The sequence below is a fragment of the Limanda limanda genome, chromosome 20 (genome assembly GCF_963576545.1).
Source record: "Limanda limanda chromosome 20, fLimLim1.1, whole genome shotgun sequence".
Taxonomy (NCBI): Eukaryota; Metazoa; Chordata; class Actinopteri; order Pleuronectiformes; family Pleuronectidae; genus Limanda; species Limanda limanda.
The window spans coordinates 2659627-2674636 of NC_083655.1; the positions used below are offsets into that span (position 1 = coordinate 2659627).

Sequence of the window (15010 nt, forward strand, 5' to 3'; positions counted from 1 at the left end):
ACACACACACACACTTGTCGCTGTATGACGATATGTGACTTCGCAAATTTATGAAGTTGCACATGTCAAAGGGTAAATTGATAAAATACAAAATAAAACTCCAACAGGTTTAAATAAAATATAAAATATATAGAGGATTATGTTTCTTGTCATTTTACATGAATCCTCAGAACAGCAGCAAGAATAAAACTCACTTTCTATCATTTATAAACACACAATAGGTTAAAGTAGTTCTTAGCAGATATGAAGTGACAACAACACAACAAACCAAACACAACGACAAACACGCTTTGTCAGCATTTTCTTTAAAAGACTTTGAGTTCGTCCAATCAGTGACGAGCAGCAGCTACTTCTGTCAGAAGTTTATGCTGCTGTGGTTTGTGATTTTTTGTGTTTTGTGATCTATTGTGTTGTTTGTTGTTTTACTTGATTTGTTGTGTTTCTGTTGTTGTGTTTTGTTTGATTATTGGTTGTCATGCTTTTTCTGTATGTTTTAGGTGATTTGTTGTGTTTTTGGTGTATTGTTCAATAGTTAATGTTTAATGTTTTTGTTGTCGTGTTTAATTATTTGTGTTGTGCTTTTGTTTTTGTTTTCTTTTGCTTTTCTTTTATCTTGACTTTGACATTGTGTTAGAGCCACTATACAATATAAAATGCTGGAAAATATATTTATCTGGATTGATAGAAATATTATAGTATCATCTCTGCACAGACACAGACACACACTTGGTGCCACTCAGTCTAATGACTTTTAGTTTGTTTGTTTCTCTCTTCCTCTGCATTGTGGTAGAGGAAGAGAGAAAGTGAGAGAGAGGGGCGGGGCAGGAGAAAGGGGTCTCAGAGTGGAAGAGAGAGAGGAGAGGGGGAGAGAGAGGGGGGAGAGAGATGGAGAGAAAGAGAGAGGAGAGATAGACAGAGAGAGAGAGAGAGAGAGAGAGGAGAGAGAGAATCAGAGAGATAGAGTCAGAGAGATAGAGGAGAGAGGGAGAGAGAGAGTGAGAGAAACCGAGAGAGAGAGAGAGAGAGAGAAAGAGAGAGGAGAGACAGACAGAGATAGAGAGAGAGAGAGAATCAGAGAGATAGAGTCAGAGAGAGAGAGAGGAGAGAGGGCACGGAGAGAGAGAAAGAGAGAGAGAGGGGGGTGAGACAGAATGAGAGACTGAGAGAGATGGAGAGAAAGAGAGAGGAGAGACAGACAGAGATAGAGAGAGAGAGAGAGGAGAGAGAGAATCAGAGAGAGAGAGTCAGAGAGAGAGAGGAGAGAGGGAGAGGGAGAGAGAGAGCGAGAGAAACCGAGAGAGAGAGAGAAAGAGAGAGGAGAGACAGACAGAGCTAGAGAGAGAGAGAGAGAATCAGAGAGATAGAGTCAGAGAGAGAGAGGAGAGAGAGAGAAACAGAGAGTGAGAGAGAGAGAGGAGAGAGAGAGAAACAGAGAGTGAGAGAGAGAAACAGAGTCAGAGAGAGAGATAATCACACAGAGAGAGAGAGAGAGAGAGAGAGAGAGAGAGAGAGAGAGAGGGGAGAGAGCGAGAGAGAGAGAGAGGGGAGAGAGAGAGAGAGGGAGACCGACAGAAACACAGAGACAGAGAGAGATATTCAGAGAGAGAGAGAGTAAAGCGAGAGAGAGAAACAGAGAGGGAGAGAGAGAGCGAGAGAAACCGAGAGAATCAGAGAGAGAGAGAGAGAGAGAGAGAGAGAGAGAAACAGAGAGAGATTCAGAGAGAGAGAGAGTCAGAGATAGAGAGAGAGGGAGAGAGAAACAGAGAGAGAGAGAATCAGAGAGAGAGAGAAACAGAGAGAGAGAGAGAATCAGAGAGAGAGAGAGAGAGAGAGAGAGACGGTCCCCGGTTCTAAGCCGGTGCTCAGTGACGTGTCTTCCCCCGGATCGGAGCAGAGCTGCCGGGAGACAGCAGCCCGGCGGCGGAGGAGCACAACCAGCGGAGAGGAGGAGGAGAGGAGGAGAAGAGGAGGAGGAGAAGAGGAGGAGGACAGGGCGGAGGACAGGGACGCCTTCTGCCGCAGAGGAAAACCCAAACACCGGCCTGATCCACCCCCCGTCCCCCCCGTCCCCCCCACACCGCGTCACTTCCAGCCAGGCGACCGGACCGCGACACCACCACGACACCGGGAGGATGAAGGGTGGAGCTGGACGCGATGGATGAGAGGATCCACTCCGTCATCACGGGGTCGGCCCCCCTGGTTCCCCTCTGCAGGTATGTGCACCCCCCCAACCTAACCCACCCCTCCCACCCCCCCAGCCGGTGTGTGTGTGTGTGTGTGTGTGTCTGCAACCTGTCCGAGTGCGCGGCTGCACAGCGGGGAGTCCGAGGTGTGATCCGCCAATTACCGGACGAGATTTGGCGCTGCGATGCTTTTTCTGATGCGGGCTGCAGGCTGCTGAACCCCGGGCTGCAGGCTGCTGAATCCCGGGCTGCAGGATCCTGAATCCCGGGCTGCAGGCTGCTGAATGCCGGGCTGCAGGATCCTGAATCCCGGGTTGCAGGCTGCTGAATCCCGGGCTGCAGGCTGCTGAATCCCGGGTTGCAGGCTGCTGAATCCCGGGCTGCAGGATCCTGAATGCCGGGCTGCAGGATCCTGAATGCCGGGCTGCAGGCTGCTGAATCCCGGGTTGCAGGCTGCTGAATCCCGGGCTGCAGGATCCTGAATGCCGGGCTGCAGGATCCTGAATGCCGGGCTGCAGGCTGCTGAGACCCCGGGTTGCAGGATCCTGAATCCCGGGTTGCAGGATCCTGAATCCCGGGTTGCAGGATCCTGAATCCCGGGTTGCAGTATCCTGAGACCCCGGGTTGCAGGCTGCTGAATACCGGGCTGCAGGCTCCTGAGACCCCGGTACATGTTGCTCAGACCCCGGGTTGCAGGCTCCTGAGACCCCGGGCTGCAGGCTCCTGAGACCCCGGTACATGTTGCTCAGACCCCGGGTTGCATGCTGCTGAATCCCGGGTTGCAGGCTCCTGAGACCCCGGTACATGTTGCTCAGACCCCGGGTTGCAGGCTCCAGAGACCCCGGGTTGCAGGCTGCTGAGACCCCGGTACATGTTGCTCAGACCCCGGGTTGCAGGATCCTGAGACCACGGGCTGCAGGCTCCAGAGACCCCGGGTTGCAGGCTCCTGAGACCCCGGTACATGTTGCTCAGACCCCGGGTCCTCTAACGCTCTCTTGTCTCCTCTGTGTCCCTCCAGCGGATGAGAGAACCCCGGGGATCTCGGGCTGGCTTCTCCCCGGCTGCTGACCTCCTGCTCCGGGGACACCTCCTCCTGCCACCACCCGGCGGCACCTCTCCTCCCTGAGAGCCACGGAGCCCCCCCCATGCGTCCGGCGGCCCCTGATGCTCTCCGGTGCTCCGGGGCTTTCCGGTCGGTGGGAGCGGCTCGAGCCTCGGCCGGGCGCTAGGATGCTGCGCCAGGTGTTGCACTCGGGCCTGCGGACCTGCTTCCGGGCGCTGGGCCGGTTCGTGGCCAGCCACCCGGTGTTCTTCGCCTCGGCGCCGGTGCTCCTGTCCATCCTGCTGGGCGCCAGCTTCAGCCGGTACCGGGTGGAGGAGGACGTGGAGGACCTGCTCGCTCCCAAGCACAGCCTGGCCAAGATCGAGGGCAACCTGGTGGACAGCCTGTTCCCGGTGAACCGGTCCAAGCACGCCCTCTACTCGGACCTGCAGACCCCCGGGAGGTACGGGCGCGTCATCGTCACAAGCCGGAAGGGCAGCGTGCTGGACCCGGGTCACCTGGAGACCATCCTGAAGGTACGTGCACGACCTGCAGACACGACACAGACACAGGTAGAACCAAGGGGCAGAAGATAAATCAGGTTAAAATCAGAAAGGAGGTTAAAGAAAGTTAAAACCAGAAGAACACAAGAGGTCAGAGACATTTAAAATGATTAACCTGTAAAAAACTGTTAATAGAAATATGTGAAACAGTCAAATATGGTTTGAGATGGTTTGACCTTAGATTCTGTAAAATAGTTGAGATGAAGCCACTTGATCACAGACTATGATGCAGCAGGACTACTTGACATATAGTATTGAAGTTATCCTTCAAAAATGTTTACCCTCATCAATGCTGCTAAAAACTTTAATCCTGATGATGTTCTCCTCTACACTTGATATCTGTTGCACTTCTGTCCGTCCTGGGAGACGGATCCTCACATGTGTCTCTCTGAGGTTTCTACATATTTTTACCTGTTAAAAGGGTTTTTAGTAGTTTTTTCTGTTAAAAGGGTTTTTAGTAGTTTGTCCTGACTCTTGCTGAGGGTTAAGGACAGAGGATGTCTCACCATGTTAAAGCCCTATGAGACGAATGGTTATTTGTGAATGTGGGCTATACAAATAAAATTTGATTGATTAATTGATTGACTTCCGTTTTCAATCTGGACTTAAAAAGACACATTTTAAAAGTATTTCTATAAAGTCAACGGTATTTAATGGATATTGGTCCTGAAAAACATATAAATTGTAATTATAGCCTTATCTTATATACCTTATCCAGGTGACCCGGGTCACCTGGAGACCATCCTGAAGGTACGTGCACGCGCACTGCACGACCATGGGCAGAAGATAAATCAGGTTAAAATCAGAAAGGAGGTTAAAGAAAGTTAAAACCAGAAGAACAAAAGAGGTCAGAGACATTTTAAATGAGAAACCTGTAAAAAAACCAGTTAATTGAAATATGTAAAATAACAAAAAAAATGCAAAGATGGTTTGACCTTAGATTTAGTTAAATAGTTGTCTTGAAGGAACTTACATTTTCAATCTGGACTTAAAAAGACACATTTACAAACTATTTCTATAAAGTCAACGTCTCAGTTCTCTCTCTCTCTCTCTCTCTCTCTCTCTCTCTCTCTCTCACACACATTTAATCAGTGATTTGAGGACTGTAAAGTTCCCTGGAGAAGGTCCCAGGGGCTGCTTCCATCCACGCATTGCTGCAGAAGGAGGACAATCTCCAACTTTAGTTCTTTAAGTTGCATAAAAAACACGTGACATCAAAACTCCAGTCAAGCTGTAAGAACAAACGGTCAAATAAAATGCAAAGATGGTTTGACCTTAGATTTAGTTAAATAGTTGAGATGAAGGCACTTCTGTTTTCAATCTGGACTTAAAAAGACACATTTACAAACTATTTCTATAAAGTCAACGGTATTTAATGGATATTGGTCCTGAAAAACATATAAAATATAATTAGCCTAATTCAGTAACATCATGTGTAGAAAGTCTCGTATTAAAATCAAATAGAGTCAAAATTATAAATGGAGCAGCTTCAAAATATAATTTTCACATTTTAAATTGCTTTGTTTCTTATTTCAAAGAGGTAATGTTTGTAGGGCATGCACCATCTCTCTCTCTCTCTCTCCCTCTCTCTCTCTCTCTCAGACAACTACACACACACACACACATTTAATCAGTGATTTGAGGACTGTAAAGTTCCCTGGAGAAGGTCCCAGGGGCTGCTTCCATCCACGCATCGCTGCAGAAGGAGGACAATCTGCCACTTTAGTTCTTTAAGTTGCATAAAAAACACGTCACATCAAAACTCCAGTCAAGCTGTAAGAAAAAAAACCATTATAAACACACACTGGGGTCGAAGGTCAGCGTCTGCCGGCCCCGAGCACCAACCCGGTGGACGTGTCTTCCTCTCCGTCCTCGCTGATTGACGGTGATTAAACGTAACGCCGGCGTCCTGTTCCAAGCGTCCCAGACAACCTCAAAAGTTATGGAGCGGAGCATTTTAATTACAAAGAGGAGCACAGACGCCTCTTGTCTCCACGCCGGTCTTCTTATGGCTGATTTACGAGGAGAAGCTCGACACCTCTGGAGCAATTAGTCAAAAGATTTGATGAAGTTATGAGTTTGTAATCAGAGCGTGCTGACTAACAGGCCCGAGTCTTAAAGCTCTAATGTGGAGCTCTAATGTGGAGCTTGTGTTTCCATGGGTCTCTTTAGCTGTTTTCAGGCATCAACTCTGGAAAATTGAGTCCAGACATATTCCAGAGGTTTGTCTGGAACATTCAGATGAGGGGCGGCGCCCGGGAAGACTTAGAAATTCATATTCTTGTAATATTACGAATTTATTGTCGTAAGTTTCTACTTTTGAAATCTTCTTCCTTCAACGTGACCCTCATCCTCGGCCCTACTATTCTCACATGGGCTCACTTGGACATTTTCCAGCCCTTTTTACTTGGAGGTTGGCAGGAAAAAGTCCTGGAAAACCTCCAGACTCCGGTGCACGCCTGAAAGATGCTTTATCGTGACCCAGTTTAAGTAAACAGCGCCGGTCCACGGAGGACTGCCACACTTAGAGCCCGGTTGCTTTAAGGCTCTGTTTACCGCCACAGAGAGAGGAAGCAGGTTGGTGCCTGAAAGAGAAACATCCACTGTTATATAACCTTACATTGTTTCTGTTGTTATCCCTTCTCATCTTCTGTCTCCGCTGCCTGGTCTACTGCAGGGTGCGAGTTCTTTTTATTTCCCAGAATGCCTTTCAGCGGCCCCTCTCTGCCCGGGTACTTGTTGCATGCGCTCGCTCTCAGAGGAAGCTGCTGCAGCTGCGGTTGCATGAGCTGTGAAACCAGCTCTTGAAATAATAGTAGGATTTGTGAGTCACAACCATTGACTGCACTCGGCCGAGCTGAAGACACAGACATGTCCTCCTCTTCTGTTATTTATTCTGTGCATCATTGATTAGTGTCTGTGCAGCCGTGTGAGTCTGAAGATGCTTTTTGAACAAGCAGGAAACACTCGGGCCTTCGCTGCAGATGTTTCAGACAGATGTTTGCTGCCTGCACACGTCTCCATTGTATTAGAAAGCCGTGTTAAATTTCTCTTAATGTGACGTGAAGACACACAAACAAACATCAGGGCCTCGGTTACTGCAGCAGTGTTTTTTATTGGTCTCTTTGTACCGGACTGAAATATCTCCACAGCTGTTCCCATAAAACACTGCAGTCACAGTCATGGCTGACTGTCGTCCTCACCTCACTCCTCCTGTAGCGCCACCATTGTGCTGGGAATTTTGTTTTAATTCCCAGGTGAGGAAATAGACCATCAGACTGAGTGATCAATTCAATGATATCAAAGTATTTAATTAATGGTAAAGAAAACAATTTACAGAGAATAGAGTTGAACACAAACAGAGTTTCTGAGCGAGCACTTGGCCAAGTGGGACAGAGCTTTCAACACCATTGCAGGTATTGAAGGTCTGACAATTTGGCTGAGAGGAAGGCTGTCTTAAATACACAATCTGACGGTCCCTACATCATCTTCCGATACCACGCGAACATCATGAGTTCAGTGGTTGGAACCTATCAGAAAAGAGGCAACAGTCATCCTCCTCTCCTGAGGGAATAGACATTTGGAACATCAAATAGTATCAAGTTCATCCATGGCCAAACAAACAGACATTTACTGGTATCAGGCAGACGCAAACATTACTTAGATTTTATACCGATGTTCTTTAGGTCATTCCACCTGTACTTTGAGCATAGCTATGTGAACAACATGTTTGTGTTACATTTCAAAAGAGAACAGTTAGATTTAATAATTTCCATGACAACCATGAGGTGCACATTGGGGATTTTAAGTAAACTGTTCTGGTAACTATTGAGATAGATCATAGTAAAATCAGTTTGCATTCAATGTTTTTATATAAAATATTCACATTTAAACAAATGTTCCCTAACCCTTAAAGTCCAAACAGCTACAAGGTTGTTAAAATCATTTTATTATATCATTAGCATGTGTTGTGTGCAGTGTTGGGTCTTTTCCCTGTTGTTGTGAACGAGTCTGAGCAGAAACATTTCCTGTTACATTCTTCCTATATGAAAAACAATATCATCGCATTTCATGTCCAGGAATTTTATGGCTGGTACCAGGAAGCTACTAACGAAAGATCGTAATCATTCAAATTAAATGAACAATTTTATCAACGTTTGTATCTTACAACATCAGGACAGGGTGGTTCAAGGAAGTAACTTTCAAAATAAATCAATTTTAACTGACTTTCCTGCACACACACGCACTACACAACACACACACACGACACAAACACACACACACACACAACAAGCCACCCATATTGGCTGTGGCAGACACTGGCATCAGGCCTGTTGCTTAGTAACCAGCTCTGTGCTGGATGCTGGCACTGCTGTCCTCTCGGTGGACGGAGGAGGATTCAGAGACCACTATTGTTTTGCTGTCGGGTGAAGACACACAGACAAACACACACATTTCCACAGACGTCCTTTACACAAACACCTGCAAAGTCAAAATACACAAAGTCGTCTCCCTTTGCACAGAGAGAACCTTTCATGGATCTTTCTTTTTAAGCCTGTTGCACTTTATCCAGATGGAATTAGGCTCCAGGAAGCTGAGCTCACTTAATGAACCTCCTTGTTGTGTGTGTGTTCTTCAGCTCCACAGGCGGATCTACCAGATGCAGGTGACGGTCCCGGCCTCAGGCCTCAACAGCTTCAACTACTCCTTCTCCTACCTCTGCCTCCCGGACGACAAGAACGTCTGCATCATCGATGACATCATCCGCGCCATGGAGGAGATCCAGTCCGCTCGCAGCTCCAACACCTCCGCCCCGGTCCTGCGGTACCCCATCACGCAGCTGGCGGACGGGCGCCAGGCGTACATCGGGCACCAGCTGGGGGGGGTGCAGGGGTGGGGTCCCAGCGGGGCGGTGCGAGGTCTGGGGACGGGGGGCAAAGGCGAAGGCGTGCGCTCTGCCCGGGCGCTGCAGCTCACCTACTACCTCCAAGCCCGAGGCGGCCTCATGGACCGGGTGGCCGGCCAATGGGAGAAGGCCTTCTGTGCAGAGCTGCAGCACTTTGGGGCGTTGCACCCCAAGCTGGGGCTCTACCCCTCCACGTCCTCTTCTCTGAGGACAGACTTCCAGTTCTCCTCAGTGCTGGCACATCGCCCCCTGTTGGTCAGCTTGGGGGCGTGCGGCGTGTTGGCCGTCCTCTGCTGCTCGATGAGGGACTGTGTGAGGTCCAAACCCTGGTTGGGACTCCTGGCTTTACTGTCCATCACACTGTCGGGCCTCACTGCTGCTGGGATACTGAACCTGACCGGGGCCACCTACAACTCCACGTACCTGGGGATCCCCTTCGTCATGCTGGGTGAGTTTCAAACGGATATTTTCTGATGGTTAAACAATAAATAAATAAGCAACAACGACATAAAAGTGAAAGAGAGAAATCACAGAAAGGCGAAGCTGCTACACGACAGAGCGACTGTGGTTCTGTCTGTAAGTCCCAGACTGTCTGTGGTCGGCTCTCTCAGCACCTGTGACGGGTCCTGCAGATGCCAGCCTCAGGCGGAACGCCATTTCAAAGTCGACACATCATCAATGTGACTGACAAGTGGTTGAGGCGGTGAGGGGGAGGCCGGATTTCTGACAGGGAGAGAAAGCTCAAACTGGAAAGGTTCTAAAAAATCAAAGTGGTTGAGTTGGATCCAATCCAGAGCAGAAGATCCTCCACTCTGTGCCTGGTTTGACTTTCAGAACAAAGTGATTTAAATGTTATAATTTGATGTTTCTATCTGCAGCAACATGACAAATTGGTTTGTGAACGCCGTCCAAGCCTCTACAACCAGAGTTGGACTCAGTAAAGCTCATATTTGTCAAAGGCAATAACTCTTAGTGCTACATAAATTAAAAAAGCTTTAGCCCCATTTGCAACATTGTGCAGATCCACGCTTAAATTAAATGAAATGGGTTTCTCCTATAGACTGAATATAAAGATGGACATCTTCCAAAAGTGAAGCCAAAGTGTCTCAATCACCTGGTGGCTGGCTGCAGTATCTGTCATGAATAGAAAATGAGGGATATTACTCAGGGATGGCTCCTTATATTCAGTTATTGATTTGCAGCTGTATAAATGATGAACTGAGAAAGATATCACCAGGTTAAATAAACATGGATGTTAACAATAAAGATTTATAAATTTATATATATATATTTATATGTTTTAATTGGCTTTGTTAATATAAACTGCTTTTAAACAGCAGACAGAAGAAGTCATGATGCAGTAATTAAAATGTGAACAAAAGAGGAGTAAAGTGGAAACGCATGTGAGGGAGAACAGGCAGTTTATCTCGGTGCATAAATACTACACACTGGGATGTGCTGTGTGTAGCTGCTAATGCACACATGTAGTCTATACCATAATTACTGTGTAATGTGGAGGAGGAGAAGCTGCTGTTACCGGCTTAAAATAACCGTAGAGTGAACGGAGGAAACATGCGGAAAAGAGATGAAGAGGAGGGGGGTTTGATGGAATATCACTCCTGAGATACAGGTTCTCTGAGCAGAAAATGAAGTTAGGAGGAAGACGAGCAGACAGCGGGGGGGGTGGGAGGGGGGGCGGGGATTTTTCATAATGCCGGTGGGCAGAAAGAAAAAGGTGGGAGGAAGTGTGAGGAGAGAAAAAAAGGACAAATGTGCTGGATTACTGTGAAGGATAAGAATAAGACGTGGTCGTAAATGAAGACGCGTTTTAAGACTTATTAATTTGCAAAGCTTGTTTCCAACATAAATAGACGTTAATGTGGTGAATGGTTAAACCGCAGCCCGGGTGGGGAATCCTTTTTCCTTCTGAGGGAGTCATAACTTAATTATTGAACACATATATCACACTATCGTCTCTAAAGTGAAGGCTGGAGCTGCTCGGGGTTTGTGTCCGATGTCAAATGATAGTGATGGTGATGCTACTCACAGCCGGTTTTTAGCCCAAATCGAGTTTTTCAATCAAAATCCTCACTGGGGTGGAGCCGTGTATCGATCGCAAAGACAACGGTTCCTCCCTCGTACCGAACTCTGCAGTGATCCCACGTTCACAGATGACTCGTTGGTCTGTATTTGTTGTTTCATTTCGAGTTGCACCTTTTTGTTTTTATGAATTACCTCACGAGGCAGATCCAGCTCTTTTGCACACGCGCCACAGATCTGCAGACTTCCTCGGCTGCACCCACGCCCGAAGTGTTGTTATGTTAAGCCCTCTGCTAAGGTGTTAAGTGTTTTGCCATGGACGAGGTCAATAGAGAGAGAGAGAGAAGGAGGGAGGGGGAGGTACTTGTGTCACTGGTGACTCACGGGTGCCATGGCAACCACCGGCGAGGCAACCATTAAAAAACATCTGCTTCATGCATATTGACACGTATGTGCCTTCACATGAGAGTGGACGTCTTTACAGGAGATGCGGCGTCGACCGGCAAATGAGCAGTGACGTTTCCAGATGTTACCTGTTAGAAGCTGTACATCTGTATATTCATCAATGCATAGGTTTCAAAACCTTTAGCTTTATTCATGTAGAACTGGGAATAAGTTGTGTTGCTATGCTGCTGCTGCTGCAATGGTTAACATCCACAAAGTCAGGAGAAATCAGCATTTCCATGGTGTGTAACATCTGTATATGTAACATCTATATCTATATAGACGGTGGACTAGTGGCAGAAACTTGGACTATGGGCAGAAAAGGTCTCTGGTTCGTCTCTGGTTGGAATCCACAACAAAAGACGAACCTGGATTGATCTGTCCAAAAATCCAAGAGGATTCTCCCTACCCTGTCTAGTGCCCCTGAGCAAGGCACCTTACTGCCCCAACATCTGCTCCCCGGGCGCCGTACATGGCTGCTCACTGCTCTGTGTGTCCTGCACCAGATGGGTTAAAAGCAGAGGTTAAATTTCCCCTTGCATGAGTGTGCCTTTGCATGTCTGTGCATGTGTGTGGGATAAATAAATGTATCTTAATCTGGCGTTTCACATATTTACAGTTGAGATGTGACATATAAAATACAGGCTCAGTTCCACTTCCACTTCCACGTGCTACGTAGAACGAGGCCAAATGGGATCAATAAAAAGAAATGGGGTTGGTTGGAAATAAGCTCGGATTTATAGCGCCGAGGCTTCTGAGGAAAAACCTTGATTTTTAGGCTTTATTTTGTCTTGTTATTCGCACAAATCCAGTGTGTGCTTTGGAGAGAAACGTTGAACATTGAGGTTAGCGTAGCATCAGTTAGCGACGTGTTTTGGATCAAGCAGCTGCTCCTCTTCAAGGAAATGCAGAGATGCCTTTAACAAATCTTTAAGTTGTTATTTAAAGCTGCATCAACTGTCAGGAAGCAGGTGCTGGGTTCACATATCTAAATACGAGTTACTCCAGTCTGTGAGTCAATGAGCTTAAAGAATCAAAAATGCTTGTTAGCTCTGAGGGAAACTGCAAAGTCATGGACCTTTGCATTGAGTTTTCGCTGCGTGACTCCATTTAACGTTAGGAGATGATTTTCTTCGTCCAAAGTGCTCGTCCGGTGGCTTCGGAAATTCGTTTCGCCCGTCTCCTTCCCCGTGATGGATTAGGATAATCTCTTTAACTCTAATTCTATCAGCTCCTGTTATAAAAACATCGATTATGTGCAGATTTAAAATTATAAATACATAAAAGTCACCCTTGAGTAATTTCGTCTGGGTACATCTGTAATAAAGCACAACCCTCCGATATGAATCCTCCCTCTCTCTCTCTCTGTTTGCCGTCAGGTCACGGGCTCTTCGGCTCCTTCGAGATGCTGTCGTCGTGGAGACGGACCCGGGAGGACCAGCACGTGAAGGAGCGCGTGGCGAGCGTCTTCGAGGACGTCATGCTGCGGTTCTCCGGCTCCACCATGCTCCACCTGATGACCCTGGGCCTGGCCGCCTCGCCGCTCACCAACATGGAGGCCGTCAGACTCTTCTGCCGCACCGCCGCCTTAGCCGTCACCATCAGCTACGTTTACATGTTGTCCTTCTACAGCTCCTGCCTGGTGTTCACCGGCTACCTGGAGACGGGATACCGACACGGCTGCTTCTGCCGGAGAGTCCCCAAACCGGACCGGCTGGACTCTAAACCGGCCTGGTACCGGTGTCTGATGTACACCCGCTACCAGGACGAGACCCAAACCACCAACGCGCCACACGGGGTCGCACACAGCCACGCCCACAGCCACGCCCACCCGCCCAATCCCAACCTGACGCACACGCACGCACACACGCACCCTCACACCGGGAACAACCACAACTCACACGGACACGAACATGTGGAGAACGCCACGCACGTCCATCCGCCCTCCCACGCCGCTCACACGCAGACCACGCTCAGCGCCGAGCCTCATCCTCAGGACTCGCACCTCCTGCTGGGGTGCGTGAGGCGTTGCTATGGAGACTGGATCACAAACACTTACGTCAAACCCTTTGTGGTTCTGCTGTACCTGGTTTACATCTCCTTTGGATTGATGGGCTTTCTGCAGGTGAAGCACGCACACACACACACACACACACATACACACACACACACACACACACACACACACACACACACACACACACACACACACACACATCATCAGAAATGTTCTCCTCAGTCTGACACTAACACTTTCTGTCGTCAACAGGTGACGCAGGGTTCGGACCCCAGTGCGCTGGTTGCCATGGATACAACGACCGTATTGTACACCCGTGCCCAGCAGCGGTATTTCAGCTCGTACTCCCCCGTCATTGGATTTTATATCTACGAAAGCGCCCCCTACTGGAATGCCTCGGTGCAGCGGGACCTGCTGGAATACGCCAAGGGCTTCCAGAGGATCAGCTGGCTGGAGGCGTACCTGAACTACCTGTCGGACCGCAACCTGTCCACCAGCCAGCCGCGGGAAAACTTCACCCACACGCTCCGCCACGCCTTCCTCCACGAGCCGCAGTTCGCCCACTTCGCCGACGACATCATATTTGCCGAGCGCGGTCAGGGGGAGGAGCCGGACGTGGCGGCGTCGAGGATCTTCCTGGTGGCCAAGACGACGGAGAACAAGCGCGAGGAGATGTCGGTGCTGCTGGACACGCTGCGGCGCTTGTCACTGACCTCGCGCGTTCGCTTCCTGATCTTCAACCCCTCCTTTGTCTACCTGGACCGCTACGCCGCGGCGGTGAGCTCGCCCCTCAGACACTCACTGCTGGCGGTGCTCTTCCTGTTGGGTCTGTCCTCGCTGGCCGTGGTGGAGCCGCTGGTCTCCGTCTGGCTGGGCCTCACCCTGCTCTCCGTGCAGTTCGGCGTGCTGGGCTTCATGACCTTGTGGGGCGTGGAGCTGGACTGCATGTCCGTGCTGTGTCTGATCTCGGCGTTGGGTCACTCGGCGGACTGCAGCGGGCCCCTCCTCTGTGGCTTCGCCTCGGGCCGGGGCGAGAGCAGGACTCGCTGGGTGAGAGTGGCGCTGGAGAGACACGGCGTTCCCTCTCTACAGACGCTCATCTGCTACGGCGCCGCCCTGGTGCCGGTTGGCTCCGTGCGGTCCAACCTCACACACACACTGTTCCGCTGCCTCACGCTCACGGCCGGATGCTCGGCGCTGCACACGCTGGCGTTCCTGCCCACGCTCCTCACCTTCCTGCCCCCCTCCAAGACCGAGGGCCAAGGGCCCGGAGGGGAGGGGCCGAGACAGGAGGTGGAGTGTGTGGAGATGAACGACAGCACACGAGTGGTCGACCAGATCACCACAGTCTGATCACACGGCGGTGTTGTGTTTTTCAGGCCCCCGGTTGCCACGGCAACTGGCGAGCGGTTGATTGTAGTAGCCGCCACTGCACACTGCAGACAAGAATGGAGAGAGGAAGAAACGGAGGAGAGCGCTGGGAGGAAGAATAGAGTGTGAAGGTCGAGAGGGAAGTGAAGGAGAGTAGGAGGCCAGTAAAACAACAGACAGGTTTCCAGCGCAGTGTATCCATGGTTACCTGCTTGTTGCTAGCGCTGTGTGGCATGTTAATGAGGCTTGTTTTCTTAAGTAGCCAATCAGGAGTGGAGGATGGGCCGAGGTCACGCCCCCTGGATGTGACCCGACGACAGAGGAAGTGTTGCACTTTTCGCTCGTCTCCAGAACTTTGCTTTGTATCCGATCACATTGTTTGGCTCCTGCTTTCTGTCCACATTATCAAGTTGCACAAGTTCAGCTACAACGACATGAGGCAAT

At 49.3% G+C, this 15010-nt stretch overlaps 1 protein-coding gene across 1 annotated transcript; it reads left to right on the plus strand.

Moving 5' to 3' along the window:
* The first annotated feature begins 3413 nt into the window (after positions 1–3413).
* On the plus strand, positions 3414–14548 carry ptchd1 (patched domain containing 1). The gene is made up of 5 exons (XM_061094332.1): positions 3414–3761; positions 8428–9142; positions 12558–12979; positions 13175–13303; positions 13448–14548. Exons 1-5 carry the CDS (start codon positions 3414–3416, stop codon positions 14546–14548), a joined length of 2715 nt encoding a protein of 904 aa, XP_060950315.1.
* The last annotated feature ends 462 nt before the right edge of the window (positions 14549–15010 follow it).